This window comes from Lepidochelys olivacea (assembly GCF_965140295.1).
Source record: "Lepidochelys olivacea isolate rLepOli2 genome assembly, chromosome: 1".
NCBI classification, from domain to species: Eukaryota; Metazoa; Chordata; order Testudines; family Cheloniidae; genus Lepidochelys; species Lepidochelys olivacea.
This window is the reverse complement of record NC_140411.1, coordinates 209,905,700-209,923,210: the sequence shown is the minus strand read 5'-3', so window position 1 is coordinate 209,923,210 and position 17,511 is coordinate 209,905,700. Positions and strand designations below refer to the sequence as shown.

The 17,511-nt window shown below is 42.3% G+C and overlaps 1 protein-coding gene across 4 annotated transcripts in view; it reads left to right on the top strand.

Annotated features, from left to right (window-relative positions):
• Positions 1-17,511, top strand: part of SPAG17 (sperm associated antigen 17) — a 298,248-nt gene that overhangs the window by 165,794 nt on the left and 114,943 nt on the right. For all 4 annotated transcript variants that reach the window (XM_084612789.1, XM_084612788.1, XM_084612791.1 and 1 more), the window contains exons 15-19: positions 6,150-6,211; positions 8,207-8,323; positions 10,119-10,273; positions 16,905-17,095; positions 17,412-17,497. In XM_084612789.1, the coding sequence (XP_084468915.1) occupies positions 6,150-6,211; positions 8,207-8,323; positions 10,119-10,273; positions 16,905-17,095; positions 17,412-17,497 (611 nt within the window). The remainder of the gene's footprint in view (positions 1-6,149; positions 6,212-8,206; positions 8,324-10,118; positions 10,274-16,904; positions 17,096-17,411; positions 17,498-17,511) is intronic.

Genomic DNA, 17,511 nt, shown 5'->3' with positions numbered 1-17,511 from the left:
ACAAAGCCCTGGCTGGGATGATTTAGTTGGGGTTGGTCCTGCTTTGAGCAGGGGGTTGGACTACATGACCTCCTGAGGTCCATTCCAAGCCTGATATTCTATGATTCTGTGATCTCAACCTGCACTTTCTCAATTGGTTTCACAAGAGCCTATTCATTCTGGAGAAGTTTCAAAAGAGGACCTTCCTCAAGCTGGAGACACGGTTGGAACAACAGCTATATCATCCTCATTCCCAGATCAGGCTGTGATTCCCTCTGCCTCATTTCACCCAGATGATTTTTTAAAATATCAAGCTTTGATCAGAAGAGTGGTTGAGCCATTACAGGTTTCCCTGGAGGATGTTGAGGAATTCTTACATAAATTTGTCAATATACTTCATTCGACCATGCCAGGGGTAGATAGCACTCCCGATTAATGAAGCTCTCATGGATCCTGCCAGGAATTTATGGCACACATCCAGAATAGCTGTCCCCACATCAAAGAAGGTGAACAAGTAATAACAATGCCCCATCTGCAGGAGCAGATAACTGGCTTTTTAGTATATGTTTCAGCTAATGAGAAATTGAAACAACAACACAGAATAACTCAAAGAGAACACAAACCAAATAATCTTGATTTATTTAGTCAGAAATACTATTCTTCAGCAAAACTTCAGTTTAGGATCTCAAACTACCAATCTCTGTTGATCCATTATGATTTTATGAACTATTACAAGTTTTCTTCTTTTGTTGACAAGCTACCTCCAGATAACAGGGAGGAGTTTTCAGCTTTATTTTCAGAAGGACAACTAGTTGTGAGAATGTCTGTCTGAGTGGCACTTGATGTGATCGACACTGCTTCTAGACCTGTGGCCATATTGGTGTTCATGAGAAGGGCATCCTAGCTTCCAAATTCCATTTTCTATTTTTAGTTCAGTCATGGATATCCCTTTTCAACTCCCAGATCTTTTTAGCTTAAAAACTGGTGATGCCCTTCATTCTTTGAAGGATTCTTGTGTTATGCTGCGATTTCTTGGGGTATACACACATCTGCCCTTAAAAGAAAAGAGGGTTAATCGCTGTGACATAGCGGGGATTTTCTCTTGTTATGTTGTATGTGAGTCTTTCTAGTCTTTTTCTCTTGTTATGTTGTATGTGAGTCTTTTTGCATGAATGCATCCGATGAAGTGAGCTGTAGCTCACGAAAGCTTATGCTCAAATAAATTTGTTAGTCTCTAAGGTGCCACAAGAACTCCTTTGGGTATAAGGGTTTATGACTTTTGCGGGGGTTGCTCCAGCTGCCTGCATGGATGCTATGGCCACCCCTTTGTAACCTGAGACCCAGGAGGGGGATATGATCAGGTGATTCTTGGCCCTGGAAGCGAGACAAAGGCTGGAGGAGGAGCAACAGGCAGGGCAGGGGCCAGGCAGCTGGAAATGAGTCAGTCTCGACTGGCTTGGGGCACAGGGGGAGGACCAGAGCCCTGGCCCTGGGCTCTCCTCCCCGCAAGATGGACTTGGCTGAAAGTCACTGATTTCTGTGCTAACAAGTTCTGTCCCACGCCATGTTCCTGTTGACTAATAAGCCTTCTGTTTTACCGGCTGGCTGAGAGTCATGTCTGACTGCGGAGTTGGGGTGCAGGGCCCTCTGGCTTCCCCAGGAGCCCCGCCCAGGCAGACTCACTGCAGGAAGTGCACGGTGTGGAAGGGGATGCTGAATGCTCCGAGGTCAGACCCAGGAAGGTCGAAGCTGTGTAAGCTTCTTGCCCTGGAGACAGTATGCTCAGAGAGAGGAGGCATGCTCCCCCAGAGTCCTGACTGGTTTTGTAGGGAGTAGTTCCAGAGCATCGCCTCGGTGGCTCCGTGACAACTGGTGGTAGCAGTGGGATAAACTGCACCTCATGGACAGAGCACATCAGGGCGGGACAGCTGCCAGCCAGGGATGCAAAAGGCCAGGGACAAGGGTAAAGCAGCCTTGCGACACCTGCCCGTCATAGAGGACCCTTTTCAGAAGGTGGCCCTAGACTTGGTGAGGGACGAATGGGAGGATAAGGCCTCCCCCACTGGAGAATCAGTGGTGGAGTATGTACTGACTTTTTGGGAAAAGCTCGCTGAGCTCATGGGTCTGGCCAGAGAGAACCTAGCCAGGGCCCAAGGGAATCAGAAGATCTGGTACGACTGTTCAGCCTATGGCACCGGCGACCAGGTGAGGGTTCTCACCCCAGTGAGGAAGAATAAGCTGCCTGGGGTGGGCCCTTCAAAGTCATCAAGCAGCTGAATGAGGAGAACAATGTGGTGGAACCGCCCAACCGGGCTCACAGCCACTGAGGGGACCAGGTCAACATGATGGATTCATACTGTGACAGGGAGAGGCTAGTACTGGCTGTGTGTGGCCAGTGGGAGAAGGGGGAAGATCCCTGGTGGGTCTCTTCCCTGAGACAGGAACTGGCCCCTGGCTGGAATCAATTCCCCTCTCTGACCAGCTAACCCCTGCCCAGCAGGCAGAGATCAGAGAGATGCTGTATTCGTACCAACAGCTGTTTTCCAACCAGCCTGGGCTCACTAACCGAGCTGTCCACTGGGCGGAGATGGGAGCTGGGCCTCCCATCAGGTGTTCCCCATTCAGAGTAACTGGGAACACAGCCCAGGCCCTGGAGGGAGAGGTCAGAGACATACTGACTTTAGGGGTGATCCAGCCATATACCAGCTCCGAGGGCCCCTCCCGTGGTGCTGGTCCCCAGAAAAGATGGGTCAATCTAATTCTGTGTGGCCTATCAGAATCTCAGTGCCATCACCCATGTCTTGTGCCTGCCCATACCTAGGCCTGTTGAGATCCTAGACAAGTTTGTGGGGACTGGATACCCCATAACCAGGGATGTCACCAAAGGCTACTGGCAGATGCCTTTGGATCCAGATGCCAGGTTGAAACCTGCTTTTGTCACCCCTTTGGGGCTGTACAAGTCTCTGGTCCTACCTTTCGGGTTCAAGGAGGTGCCGGTCACCTACCAGCGCCTGGTGGATCATTTACTGAGGGGGATGGAGAATTTTACCTTAGCGTACATTGATGATATTTGTGCCATTATCCAGACCTGGGAGGACCATGTGTCCTAGGTGAAGAGGGGGCTGAGTCTCCTCCAGGATGTAGGCCTGACTGTAAAAGCTGGGACATGCAAGATGGGGAAGGCAGAGGTGTCATACCTGGGCCACAAGGTGAGGAGCGGCTGCCTAAAGCCAGAGCCAGCCAAGGTGGGGGCGATCAGAGACTGGCCTGCTCCCCAGACTAAGAAACAGGCCCAGGCCTTTATTCGGATGGTGGGGCACTACCACAGGTTTGTGCCCCGCTTTAGCTCTGTGTCAACTCCTGTCACTGAGCTATGCAAGAAGGCTAAACCAGACAAGCTGGTCTGGACTGGGCAGTGCCAGAGGTCTCCCTGCATGCTGAAGGAGGATCTGGTCAAGGGCCCGGTGCTGGGAAATCCAGACTTTCACAAGTGGTGTTTACCAATGCCCCAGACATAGGATAGGGCACGGTGCAGAGGCAGGCCAGTGCAAAGGGGGAAAGAAACCCCATCATGTACCTGAGCAGGAAGCTGCTGCCCCGGGAGCAGGGTTATGCAGCCATAGAGAAGGAATGCCTGACCATGGAGTGGGCTCTTAAAAGGCTGCAGCTGGATGTATTTGAGTGGTACTTCACTGTGTATCTGAACCACTCACCCTGCCATGGCTGCACCAGATGAGAGGGGCCAATGCCAAGCTCCTGAGGTGGAGTATGTCCTTCCAGGATTATGAGATGGAGGTGGTCCATGTGTTCCCCAGACTCCTGACTGGCTTCTTAGGGAGTAGTTCCAGAGCATTGCCCTGGTGACTCCATGACAATCACCTACTTATTAAAGACTGAGATCTGTGCCAAGTGCATTCTATTACAAAAGAGGAGTAGGGCCTCCCAGAAAGTGGCAGCATTTTCAGAAAAAGAGACTTTCTACATTAGTAACCCATACTCTCAGATTACATCAGCTCATAAACAAACATTTTGACAGGTTTGCAAGAATTGCAGTGCCACTTTTCAGGATCTAGACTTTTGCATCCTTACTTTCAGAAATCAGCTGAACTTCTTCCAAAATATATGGGCTTCAATTACACCAGACCGCTGGGTACTAGAAATAGTATCAGTCAGATACTCAATCCAGTTTGAACTAAAAATCAGCAAAGAAAAGTCCAGACTGACACCAATACAAAGAATAGAATTTACAGGAGTTGTTATAGATTCTATTACAGCCAGAGCATATCTGCCTCAGGATGTATTCAAGAACATGTCCACTATCATATCGCAGATTCAGTCAAATCCAAACACCAAAGTGGTGAAATCTTCGTGGATTTATGGCACCTTCCTTGCATGCAGGTTTGGCTAAAATCAGTTTATATTCAGAGCAGGCATTGCTCAGCTATGCCTTCTTTAGTACCATGAAATGTACTAATGTCCCTAGGGTGGTGGGAAGATTCCAGATGTGTGTGAAAGAGGCTAGAGTTTGCACCACACCTTCCATCCAGAACTATAGTGACAGACCCTTCCCTCTGGGGGGCACACATGGATCATTGCAGTGTACAAGGCCTTTGGACTCCAGACAAATATCAACTGCATATATATGTGTTGCAGCTTAGAGCAGTTCACAGAACCTGAATTCCTTCCATGTATTCAAAGACAATCAAATTCAAATCATGACAGACAACGTGACTGCCATCTTCTATATAAACAGACGGGGAGGTGCAAGATCATCTTTGTTGTGTCAGGAGGAAGTTTGACTTTGGAACTGTTGTATCCATTCTCAGATATCCCTTACTGTGGTTCACTTCCCAGTTCTGTAGACTATCTTGGCAGACAGGCTGAGCAAACATTTTTCGTCCAACCATGGATAGGAGGTCAAGGACTTGGTCATACACAGTATCTTCAGGGATTTTTTTGAGGAAAAAATGTTTTGTCTGAAAAATTTTACTGAGCACTAGTCCTATGACATTTGGATTCTGCGATAGAGAAGGAACTGAGTGGCAGCTGGGCCACTCCATTCTTTATGCTCTCAGTGCAGAGCACAAGGACTCTCAAGGCACATGCACAGCCCCAACAGAAACTATTGACCAAAAAACCATGCACATGTGCATGTGCACTACCAGGAGTGGACTATGTACATAGACGACACATTTCAAAGAACTCCAGTTACTGTACAGAGAAGTAGCCTCTCTTTCTGTGATCTAATGACAACGTAGTTATGAAAGCTCTAATTTCTAGTTGCTTCTTGTAGTGTCCAAAAAGGTTTTTCCATCTGATTGTTACTTGGTGGCCTATATGAAATTAATATGGTAGCCTGAGTCAAGTCTTTAGTGAACAAGTGTCAAATCATGAAATCACCACCACAATTGTCACTAATTGGCCCTTTAGTTAGCAATCTCATCACAGAAGATGAACAACAAATGGCCCAAGGAAACTGAATACCCTCTTACTCCTAGAGGTGGGGCCCTCATGTTCAGGGCTGAGCACACTGGGAAAGCAGGATGGAGAAGCTTCCACTTCTACGCATGCTCTACCTAGTCCGTGCACAAATTAGAGGATGTCATATCTACAGAGTTGCCAGTCTGGCACCTTTCACCACCATTAATTTCAATAAAAAATTGTTTTAAAGGTTTGGATAATTTTATTACCTAACAGAATAATAATTTTGCTTACAGTGTATGTGCTGAAATAAGGCTAATCAAACCTCATGCTTCTGGGTGGAAACTAACTACTGCAAAGTTGGGAAAGCATTAACTCTTCTCTCCCTTCATCAAGCATTATGCGATTGCTAAAATAGAGGATAGGTATTTTCCTCCTTTCTGTAAAGAAACAGGTAGTAATCTCTTCTGGTGATGTGATTCTGGACTTGATGAATCAATGCAAAGTCCTGTGTTCTTATGGTCTTCTGTAGGGTCAAGAATGTGATTGGGTGCTTTATCGTTTATCGAAGCAGGGCCCTTTCCATACTGATAAGGCAAAGCTTGAAGGGATATATGTAGCTTTCTGGTGGGTGAGATAGAATGTGCCCACAACATGTGAATAACAAAAAGGAATAAAGTAAATAACAGAATAACAAATTGTGAAAATATCTAGAACTCTAGCATGTTTCTTCTGTGTTCAATTTCCAGTGCATATAGAAAAGAATGACAAATGTGGAGAAGACGATCTGGCTGATCCTCTTGTAAACAAAGTAAGAAATTAGTTTCTTCACTTCAGAGGTGATTAGTGTAGTGAATGGAATAAACTATGGAGTGGGCTCTTAAAAGGCTGCAGCTGGATGTATTTGGGCGGTACTTCACTGTGTATCTGGACCACTCGCCCTGCCATGGCTGCACCAGATGAGAGGGGCCAATGCCAAGCTCCTGAGATGGAGTCTGTCCTTCCAGGATTATGAGATGGAGGTGGCTTGAAGGAATATTAAGGACTGTACAAAGTGAATTCCTCTTGCTGGGGGTTCTTGGTGAATCTCCATGTGGGTGTTAATTTTATTTAGGGCTGTCAAGCGATTAAAAAAATTAATCGCGACTAATCGCATTGTTAAACAGTAATGGAATACCATTTATTTAAATATTTTTGGGTGTTTTCTACATTTTCAAATATATTGATTACATTTACAACACAGAATCGAAAGTGTATAGTGCTCACTTTATATTTACTTTTGATTACAAATATTTTCACTGTAATAAATAAAAGCATGCTCCACACCTCATCCCTCTCAGATTTTGGAAGGCACTTCTGATTCTTAAACCTTGGGTCGAGTGCTATAGCTATTTTTAGAAATCTCACATTGGTATCTTCTTTGCATTTTGTCAAATCTGCTGTGAAAGTATTCTTAAAACAAACGTACTGGGTCATCTTCTGAGACTGCTATAACATGAAATATAGGGCAGAATGAGGGTAAAACAGAGCCAAAGACACATAGTTCTCCCCCAAGGAGTTCAGTCACAAGTTTAATTAATGCATTATTTTTAACGAGCATCATCAGCATAGAAGCATATCCTCTGGAATGGTGGCTGAAGCATGAAAGGGCATATGAATGTTTAGCATATCTGGCACATAAATACCTTGCAATACCAGCAACAAAAGTGTCATGCGAAAGCCTGTTCTCACTTTCAGGTGACGTAAATAAGAAGAAGGCAGCAGCCTCTCCTGTAAATGTAAACAAACTTGTTTGTCTTAGTGATTGGCTGAACAAGAAGTAGGACTGACTAAACTTGTAGGGTCTAAAATTTTACATTGTTTTGTTTTTGAGAGCAGTTATGTAACAAAAAAAAATCCTTTTATAAGTTGCACTTTCATGATAAAGAGATTACACTACAGTACTTGTATGAGGTGAACTGAAAAATACTGTTTCTTTTGTTTATCATTTTTACAGTGCAAATATTTTTAATAAAAATAATAATATAAAGTGAGCACTGTACACTTCGTATTCTGTGTTGTAATAGAAATCAATATACTTGAAAATGTAGAAAACATCCAAAAACATTTAATAAATTTCATTGGTATTCTACTGTGTAACAGTGCAATGAATCGCAATTAATTTTGTTGAGTTAATCATGTGAGTTAACTGCGATTAATTGACAGCCCTAATTTTATTATATTTTGGGATAATACCGTAAAGTCCAATAGCTTTAAAGTACTGTAAAATCAGCCTCTTGCAATTCTGCACTATCTAAGAAGGAGAGTGGAGAGGGCCTTCTTATGGCAATGCTATGCTACTTACTGAGTGCAAGAGATTAATTTTAGAGTAAGAGCTTAAGAGAGATTGCCAAACTGTAGTCTCACTAACAGACTGTGTGGCTTGGCATCTTCACAAACATCTGTCTGCCGTTTAGCCCTAGATAAGTAAAGCCATGTTAAAGTGACTTCACAAGACCTGTCTGTAATTGCTTACAGCACTCAGAAGCGTATAACCTAACAATAGAAATATTTAGATTATGTTGATCATAAAGCAGTCAAAGGCAAAATCTTTTTGTCAATTTTTATTCTTACTAAAACATTGCCATATAGATTTATACATGTGCAGCTTTATGCAATTAACTATGATGCTGCACTGGGCACTGTCTGTTCTGTATTCTATTCTACCTCATGCTCCTCATTGTAGTTAAGTCAATGGAATAACATTCAGTTTAAAACAACTGAATACTAAAATATTGATTTTTTTGTTGTTTTGATGTACTTTGAGGTTAAACAACAGAGGTATGGCCCAGAGACAGATTTAGTGGAAATACAAAAGACTCAGCAGCGGCATTTGACAGACTGGAGTTTTGCTGAACATTATGAGCCACGTCTTCTTCTTCAGGTATTTATGAGCTGGGATTCTCATAGGCACAGTAGCTTTGGAGGCTGGTGCACAGAGGGCTAATAACAGGCTACAGAGCATTTTACTGATAGGTCACTGATTCAGATTTGGCTCTGATAAATGGTTACCAAAAATCTATTATTCTTCAACTGCTTTTTGGTGATTTTACTAAATGAGTTTGTTATTTTAATCTATTTTGTAATTTTACTCATGACTCAAAAAACAGCATTGCAATTGTCCTTTTTAGCCTTGGAGTCCAGACTGAACACGTGATAGAAGGGACTTGCTTCTTATCCCTAGGACTGGCTTTTCTGTGACATTGGCTGCAAGGTTTAGGAACGCTTCCCTGCATCCATTTTATGAATAAATGGAAGACTTTAGTCTTCCTGACTATCAGTAGAACAAAGGGTCCTATCCTTCAAGTTCTCCAGGTGCATTACTCTCATGGATATGAGAGACTCATAATAGAAATAGGGTAATGACTGATATTTATCTTAAAGGAAAGAAAAAACAAGAATTGTAAAAGATGAATCAGAGTGCAGTACTGCAAATGCATTGTGGTCTGTTCTTTCCTCACTTACTCTAGGATTGTGCCTGTTAGGAATATCCTAGAGTTGTACTAACCCAGAGAGTATGAGGAGGTGTTCTGCCATGAACCTCAGGGGGCATAGAGATGGAGCAGACCCTGTGCTCTGTTGACTTACAGGGGCTGTAGTTCTGCTTAGCTTTTTGTACTCTTCCCACCACACTGACCACACATGTAAGGGCCAGGTAGAATCTGGTCCTAAATTACGGTGCATGGGAAATTCCTACTAATGCAATGGACCTTAATATCTATAGCACTGGTAGTAATTAACAGAGATGGTTATAAAATGTCCATGAAAACAAAATTTCAACCCAAAATGGAAACAGAAACTTGTAAAAACTTTTCCTTTTTCTTGTCAGCTCTAGAAAATAAATTTCTTCATTAAAATTGTCACATACCATTTCATTTTCTATATGGAAAGCAATATACTGTCTGCCACACCTTTACATATCCTTTTGCATATTACTGTTAATTAGTTTTCTTTTGTAAACTGAATATTCAATTAACTAGAATTTATTCATAAAATAGATTCAACCCAATAATTTATGATATATACATGAATTTCAGTTCCATTTCAGCTCTAGCATTCTGCAAAAATGATAGCAGATAAAATGAGATTCATCATAGAGCCAGTACATGCATTAAAAAAAGATGCACAACACAGAATGGGCTAGGAAAATTTACTGGAAAGCAGTAAATCTGGAGAACACCAGCAGTGATAGCACAGTGAATTGGATACAATATGAACTTATAATGTGATATAGCCATAAAAGAAATAAATTTATTTTCTTTCTGAATATATGTAGGCAAGGGGATGATACTTCTTTTTTGTATAGCTCCAGTCAAACCTGAAATATTGCATTCAGGTTGCATCCCAAAGAGATGGGGGTGGGGGGTAGGAGAAGATCAAGTTATAGTTCCTATGAAATTGCTAGTGGAGTTGGCTGACTGCATGGGTATAGCTAGTGGCACTTCTTAAATGCATGTGGTTATGGGAATACAGCTTCTACATGCCTGGGGACACTACAGAGACTTTCTGTCTGCTGGAGGCAGAAGGCCTTTTGGTGCTTCTGGTATAGTGAGGCTTTGTGCCATCCCTTATTATGTGCCATCCCTACAAGGCACAATCAAGCCCTCTTGTAGGAGTTGGGGGTACCATTTGTCTGTATGGAGGATGTGTCTTAAGTATTAATTTCTTTTCATTTTCAGGTTTTACACAATGCAACCCAACAATACAGGTGTATCGATTCCTATTACCACACCCAAGATAACTCTCTGCTTATAGTCCTTCACAACCCAATGAACCAACACCGTCAGTGCAAGGAATCTTGGGATATTGCAATGCACTCTGATGTTGGATTCAGGTAATACAGTTTTTTTAGATGTTATCTTCAAACAGGCATTTTAGCTGAAAGCCTGGCAATGGAAAAGGGCCTTGACATAACAAGCACTTATGAAATATGGTGGCATCAGAAAAATCAATGGGCTAACTGTAATACCTGGCAATAAAGTGTTCAAGAAGAAATTACTAAGTCATTAGGGAGAAGGGATTGGGGACATAGTAATAGCACTATATCTAAAATATACCACAGACTCTACTGAGGTAAAAAAATTCTGAGTGACTAGAGCCACTCCATAGAATTTGTATGCTTACAAATCACAAGTCATAAGAATACAAATATGTTAATAGGGTTATACACTGGCCTCCATATCAGAAAAAAAGATATTGGGGGCACTATTTGGAGGGAACTCAAAGAGCCAACTAAGTTAATTAAACAAATCAGTTCCTTCAACTACCCATATATGAACTGGTCAAATGTCACAACAGGACAAGATTTACAGAAGCAATTTCACAATACCTTAAACAATTTCTTCTTGGAACAGTAAGTCATAGAGAATACAAACAAAGGGTCTATTTTTTGTCCCTGATTAGTTTCCACAACACCTGATTTTGGTGCTGTGGTTCAGGAATCGAAACAACAGAGTAGTCAGTGAAAAATTTGAGATTCTCTGGCACGGTTTGCAAGGATTTGTGGAGTCTTGTAAGGATAATCATACTATAAGTACAACAGGAGGTACTCAGTGCCTATACCGAAAAAGTGTGAATTTTCTGTCCCAGCCCAACATGTATTTCTTTAAGGAAACAAGCAAAAGGAGCAGCAGCAGCTATTGAAATAAAATAAAATATGTCCATTTGTCCTGGTTTTTCAAGAAGAGTCTCTGTTTTCATATGATGTCTCACTATCCTTGGAGCGTCTTTTGAAATAGCTGACGTCATAATTTTTAATTCTAGCAGTTAATTTTTTTTTATAACTACAAAATATTTGTTCACATTATATCACTATACCAAGCAAAACTTGCTCTGGGTTAATCAGGAACAGATCGTCCAATGGAATGAGTGTTCTTCAAGCATTTCTCCGCACAGATCCTGTTGTAGGTGTGTGCACCCCACGTGCATGAACTCAGAATCTTTTAGCCAGTACTATCTGTTAAGGCTGCATATGCATCCTGCACACCGTCAGGCTCCCTCTCTTGAGGCATAAAGGATGGAGAAGCCCCTACCGCTACTCAGTTCTTTCCTACCACCCATGGCAGCGTGTTGGAGAGGTACAGTGTCTATCTCCTTCCCCATAGCTTGTTACATTAGGTTTAGAGGTTAGTAGTGAGTTTGATCTTTTTTTTTTTTATTTCTTCATAACTAAGTTTCATACAAGCCCATTGACGAAAAAGAGAGAGAGACTTTTTATTTGTTTTGAGTTTCCACTTGGTACCGAAACATAGATCTGATGGATGAGATGTTGTCTCCAGGCTTTAAAATCTGTTCTGCCTGTGAGGCATCTATGCCTGCAAACAATAGACTAATACATGCCTTTTTTGTCAAGTGGAATCATAGATCCACAGCAAACATTCATTTTGCAAATCTTTCTCTAAGTGCATACAAAAAGCTCATGATGCCCATCAGAAATTATTTTTAATGGAAAGACCAGTGAAGTATGTCTCTGACTCTGAGTTCCTTCTTTGAAGGCAGTCTGCTGCTGCTGCTTCAAAACCAGTTTCTGTCAGTGCTTCAGCTACCAGAGATACTCTTCCAGGAGCTAAGAGGTCAAAAGGCTCTAAGAGACCTCGTGCTTCTCAGAAACACACTGAACCTTCTCTTCAGATCAATCAGTGGATCCTGCTGCCCATGGCAGAAAGGAGCAGAGATCTTCGGCTGGCACTTGGCACCAGTCACTGTCCCATGTACCACTGAATAAGAGATCTAATACTCCACTCTTCTGATTTCTCCAAGCCTGCAAAATCTGATTGGTGTATAAGTCTTCAGAGATTGTGGAATTATGTTCTTCTGCTTCAATAACATATTTTCAATCCTCTCTGACTGATGCCTCTACCTCAATACTGAGGGTACTGGTACCATCTTTCACAGAATCTCCAGTAAAGTGTCCTGATAGGAATATTACATCTATTGAGACATCCGCATGATACTGTCTTCCTTAGAACCGCTTCCTACTTCAACTCAGGCTACCTTTTCAACACCTGCAGATGTAATCATCACTCCAGAACCAGAATATCTTCTCTTGGACATTTCTCTACTGTCTGTGGTATCCAAGTCCCTTCCAGTACCAGAACCAAAGGTGTCAGTAATTAAAATCTCTCTGCAATCATCCTCTACAGTACCGGTATTGATATCTCAGAGACTGTTGTAATCCCTCAGAGATCTACACCACCTCTAGAAGAGTTCTTCTCATCTGCAGTTTCACCTTCTCATGACAGTTGAAGCCCTTCTCTTAGATTTTCTCCCACTCTCATGGAGTGACTCTTATAAGAGACCTTGGAAGGAGTCCTCTTCATCACAGGTCACATGATTTTGAGAGATCACAAGCACCTTGGTTTCCACCACTGTGGCATCATGTGCCTTTTCCTTGTGTGATGCAATCTTTACTTTATTGGTCTATGTTTAATCCTCAGCCTCATTTTTCTGCTCCTTATTCATCTAGATCCAAATCTAGAAATAGGTCACCTCCTTCTAAGGCATCATCTAAGATAGTGCAGTCCTCAAACAGAGTGCTCCATCAGGAATTTGAGCAAGAACCTCATACTGAGGGGGGAGATCTTATGAAGGAGTATGGGGAGCAACCTATCCCTTTGACTATTTCTTCCTGTGGCAAATTGCCGGTACGATTATGATGGGTCCCGTGCTTCCTCTTCTTGGGGGGGGAGGGGGTCAGGGCACAGTTTCCTGCCCCTAAACTAGAGTATTTACTGTCCCACTAGTAACCCAGAGAAGGGTAGTGGAGAGGGAGGGACCCGGGCCCGCCCTCTACTCCAGGCCCCGGTAAACCACTTGAACTAGTGCTTCCTTCCCTTGGGCTACTTCCCTCTCCTGCTCTTCAGCTTGTGGGGCTTCCTGCCCTCCCTCTCTGCACAAGCCGGGTGTCTCTTTACCTAGGGTCTTGGTCTTCTAGCCAGCCATGGCACTTCTCCAAACTCTCCTCTACTTCAATTCCTCCAAACTGCACTCTGCTCCAACTCCAAACCACTCTGCTCCAACTCCTTCCCCTGGGTGACTGAAGCAGGTGGTTTTTATCAGGTGACTAGCTTCAGGAGCTCTAATTGGCTTCAGGTGCTTTTAATTAATCTATAGAAACCTTTCTTCCCTCTAAAGGGAATAAGGCTTCTCCTCATCCTGGGACTTACATATCTCTCCTCTATCACTCTTCTGCTGCCTTCTGGCCATGCTGTATCACATTCTTCATAACCTGATAAAGCTGTGGCACCATCTGCTTCTTCACAGTTGATGACTTCAAGGATTTTAGGACCTTCTTAAAAGAATGGTGGTTACTCTGGAGATATCTGTAGAACTCATCCAGGAAAGGTCAGATAAGTTCTTTGATATTCTGCATCTGGTCTCTCATGGTCACTTGACCATTCCTATAAATTAGGATATCCCTGAACCAGTCAAGTATTTGTGGTAAACCCCTGCATCCATTTCTGTTACATCAACAAGAGCAGATTGGAGATAACAATTTTCTCCTACAGGTTATGAGTACTTTTTTTTTACCATTTTTTTACCAAACACATCGCTGGGTCTTTTTTGTAGTGGTGGATCATGAAAAATCTAAGCAGCAGGCTTTGGAGGGCCAGTTGGTGGTGAAAATTGTATAACAGGCCTTTTTGGATGTTTCTGACACTATGTCAGGATCAATGGCTACTGCAGTCACTGTGCACAGAACATCATGACTACAGTCATCAGACATTCCAGAAGAAGACCAGGCCACAACTGAGGGCCTTCCTTTTGAGGGCTGTGTTTTTTAAATTCAAAGATTTCTGAGATGCTTTATTCTTTTAAAAGACTCCAGGGCAACACTTCAGTTTCTGGGCCTACATACCCTGTTCCGTAAAGGAAGCAAAGTAGACCTCAGTCCTTCTTGAGTGAAGGGCCTCCATCATCCTTGTATTCATGCCAACAAAAGGCTCCTGAATTTTACAAGAAAGGACCATATTTCCAAAAGAAAAATGGCCCTCCTTCATTTACTGTTAATGCATACTCATCATCGGGCAAAGGTTGCAGGTTTGATGCTGCAGTCGAGAGTCTTGGACCAGTTTGTGAAGATATGTACCCCTTCTCCCCTCCATTTGACAACCTCCTTCCTTTTTCTGCAGATGCATGGATTGCAATTACTACCAACCAGTGTGTTTTAGAATATCCACAAAAAGGTACTTGTGGCACCTTAGAGACTAACCAATTTATTTGAGCATAAGCTTTCGTGAGCTACAGCTCCCTTCATCGGATGCATCGGATGCATCGAAAGCTTATGCTCAAATAAATTGGTTAGTCTCTAAGGTGCCACAAGTACTCCTTTTCTTTTTGCGGATACAGACTAACACAGCTGCTACTCTGAAACCTTAGAATATCCAGTAACAATATTCACTATAATTGCAATCTATTCATAGATTCATAGATATTTAGGCCAGAAGGGACCATTATGATCATCTAGTCTGACCTCCTGCACAATGCAGGCCACAGAATTTCACCCACCACTCCTAAAAAAGACCTCACACCTATATCTGTGCTACTGAAGTCCTCAAATTGTAGTTTGAAGACCTCAAGGAGCAGAGAATCCTCCAGCAAGTGACCCGTGCCCCATGCTACAGAGGAAGGCGAAAAACCTCCAGGGCCTTCCAATCTGCCCTGGAGGAAAATTCCTTCCCGACCCCAAATATGGCGATCAGCTAAACCCTGAGCATATGGGCAAGATTCATCAGCCAGATACTACAGAAAATTCTTTCCCGGGTAACTTGGATCTTACCCCATCTAAAAACCCATCACAGGCCATTGGGCCTATTTACCATGAATATTTAATTACCAAAACCATGTTATCCCATCATACCATCTCCTCCATAAACTTATCGAGTTTAATCTTAAAGCAAGATAGATCTTTTGCCCCCACTACTTCCCTCGGAAGGCTATTCCAAAACTTCACTCCTCTGATGGTTAGAAACCTTCGTCTAATTTCTAATCTAAATTTCCTAGTGGCCAGTTTATATCCATTTGTTCTTGTGTCCACATTGGTACTGAGTTTAAATAATTCCTCTCCCTCTCTGGTATTTATCCCTCTGATATATTTATAGAGAGCAATCATATCTCCTCTCAACCTTCTTTTAGTTAGGCTAAACAAGCCAAGCTCCCTGAGTCTCCTTTCATAAGACAAGTTTTCCATCTAGGCCAACTCCACACACCCTACCTGGTCCCTTTTCATGAACTCTTTGAATGGGAGCCTGCCTTGTATGGAGACAGACTCTTCTTCAATGGGGTGTAATAAAGATGCTGCCTCCAGCATTCTGCAACAAGGTGTTCTATTGCCACTGCTCCCTCATTCTGAAGAAGAAAGGGGGTTGGCATCTTATATTAGATCTCAAAGAAATCTCAACAAATTCATCCATCACTTCAAATTTGACTCCTTAGTCAGTAATCCTTTTTCTAGAGCCCATGAAGTCATTCACAACATTTGTTTTGCAGGATGCTTGCACGTGTCAATCTATCCCGACCACAGGAAATATCTACATTTCATGGTCAATGGCCTTCAGTATCAATTCAAAGTCCTACCATTTAGTCTCTCAAACGCTCCAAAGGTGTTTACCAAATGACTCGCAGTGGTAGCTGTTCATCTGAAGAGACAAAGCCTTCACTTGTCCACATATGTTGATGACTGATTGATTTGGGGGCATGCATCACAATAGGTCACCAGAGTTGTTCACATGGTTCTCCAGCTGTTTTCCTGACTTGGTTTCAAGCTCAGTTGAGACAAATCTACTCCCACCCTTACTAAATTGGTAGAATGTATAGGGGCAAGATTGGACACCTTCCTTGAGAGGTTTTGTATAATGAGAGATCTTATTTCAAACCTGCCTTATGACCCCACAAGTCACCAAGACTGTGCTGTGTAAATTTTCCATTTATCTTATAGCAATTTAGTTCTGTCTTTTATGTATCTGTGTAAGTTTGATTAGAATTTGGTGCTTCAGATATACAGAGGGTGGTTAAGTGAACATAAATGCTAAGGGGCAGTATAAATCAGGAGTAACTCTAGTGAAGTCAATGAATTACAGTGGTTGTAAACCAGTAAGAGGGGAGAATCAAGATTTTGACTTTCTTACTGACCCTTGTTAAGTTGAATTAATCAATGGTGATTTATGGCTAGCTGGATTATTTTTTTTTTTTGGCAAATGATGCTTTTGCAGAAAAGAGAACTCAAATGTTAAACATAAAATGTAGTGAGCAAAGATTAAAAAGACAAAGATAAAAATTCCCATACAGAAAAAAAAACCTGGTAAACTCTACCAACTCTTCAAGATTAATGCAAAGTGTTCAGATAGCAGCTAAAAAACCAAGACTGTCTCCAGTGAAAGGTAGAATGAAAAAGATATTGTTTGATCCAATATCATATCGTTTAATACAGTATTTTCACTGTTAATAGAAGTCATGTTTCTTTTCAGAAACTATCTGGAGCTGGTGGCCAACTCAATTGAAGACTGGGTGACAAAGGAAGAAACCAAATATCAGGAAGAAAAAATGGCTAAGGAACTGGAGACCCTTAAACTAGCGAAAGCCATGACAGAGAGACCTCCTGAAGATAAACCTTCTGCCTCCACTAGCAAAAAAGCTGCATCTCCTAAGAAAACAAGAAGTTGGTATCTTTCCATATTTACCCCAGAAAACTGATTCCCAACCCTCAAAAGTTTGAGTTTTGCTGAACTCACCATTCTGCAATGGAACAACATACCACCAAACAACCTTAACTCTGCGTTAGCATAGGGTTTTGCCATTGAATTGTAATACAATTAAATAATAATTGTGAAACACCAGTGTATCTGTCCTTTTAACCTTCTGACCAGAGAAACAAGAATTTTAAACAGGGAATCCATCCTGGCCTTTGCACTGAGCCAGACTTATTTTACTTTATTTTGGCAACATATTTATTGTTCCTCTCTCATTTCTCAAAGGCAGTACATCAAGACTGGACAGTAAAGCGGAGGTCACACCGGAACTTCCAGAAAAAAATACTTTTGTCAGAGAAGGCTCCCTCAAGGTGAGACAAGAAAA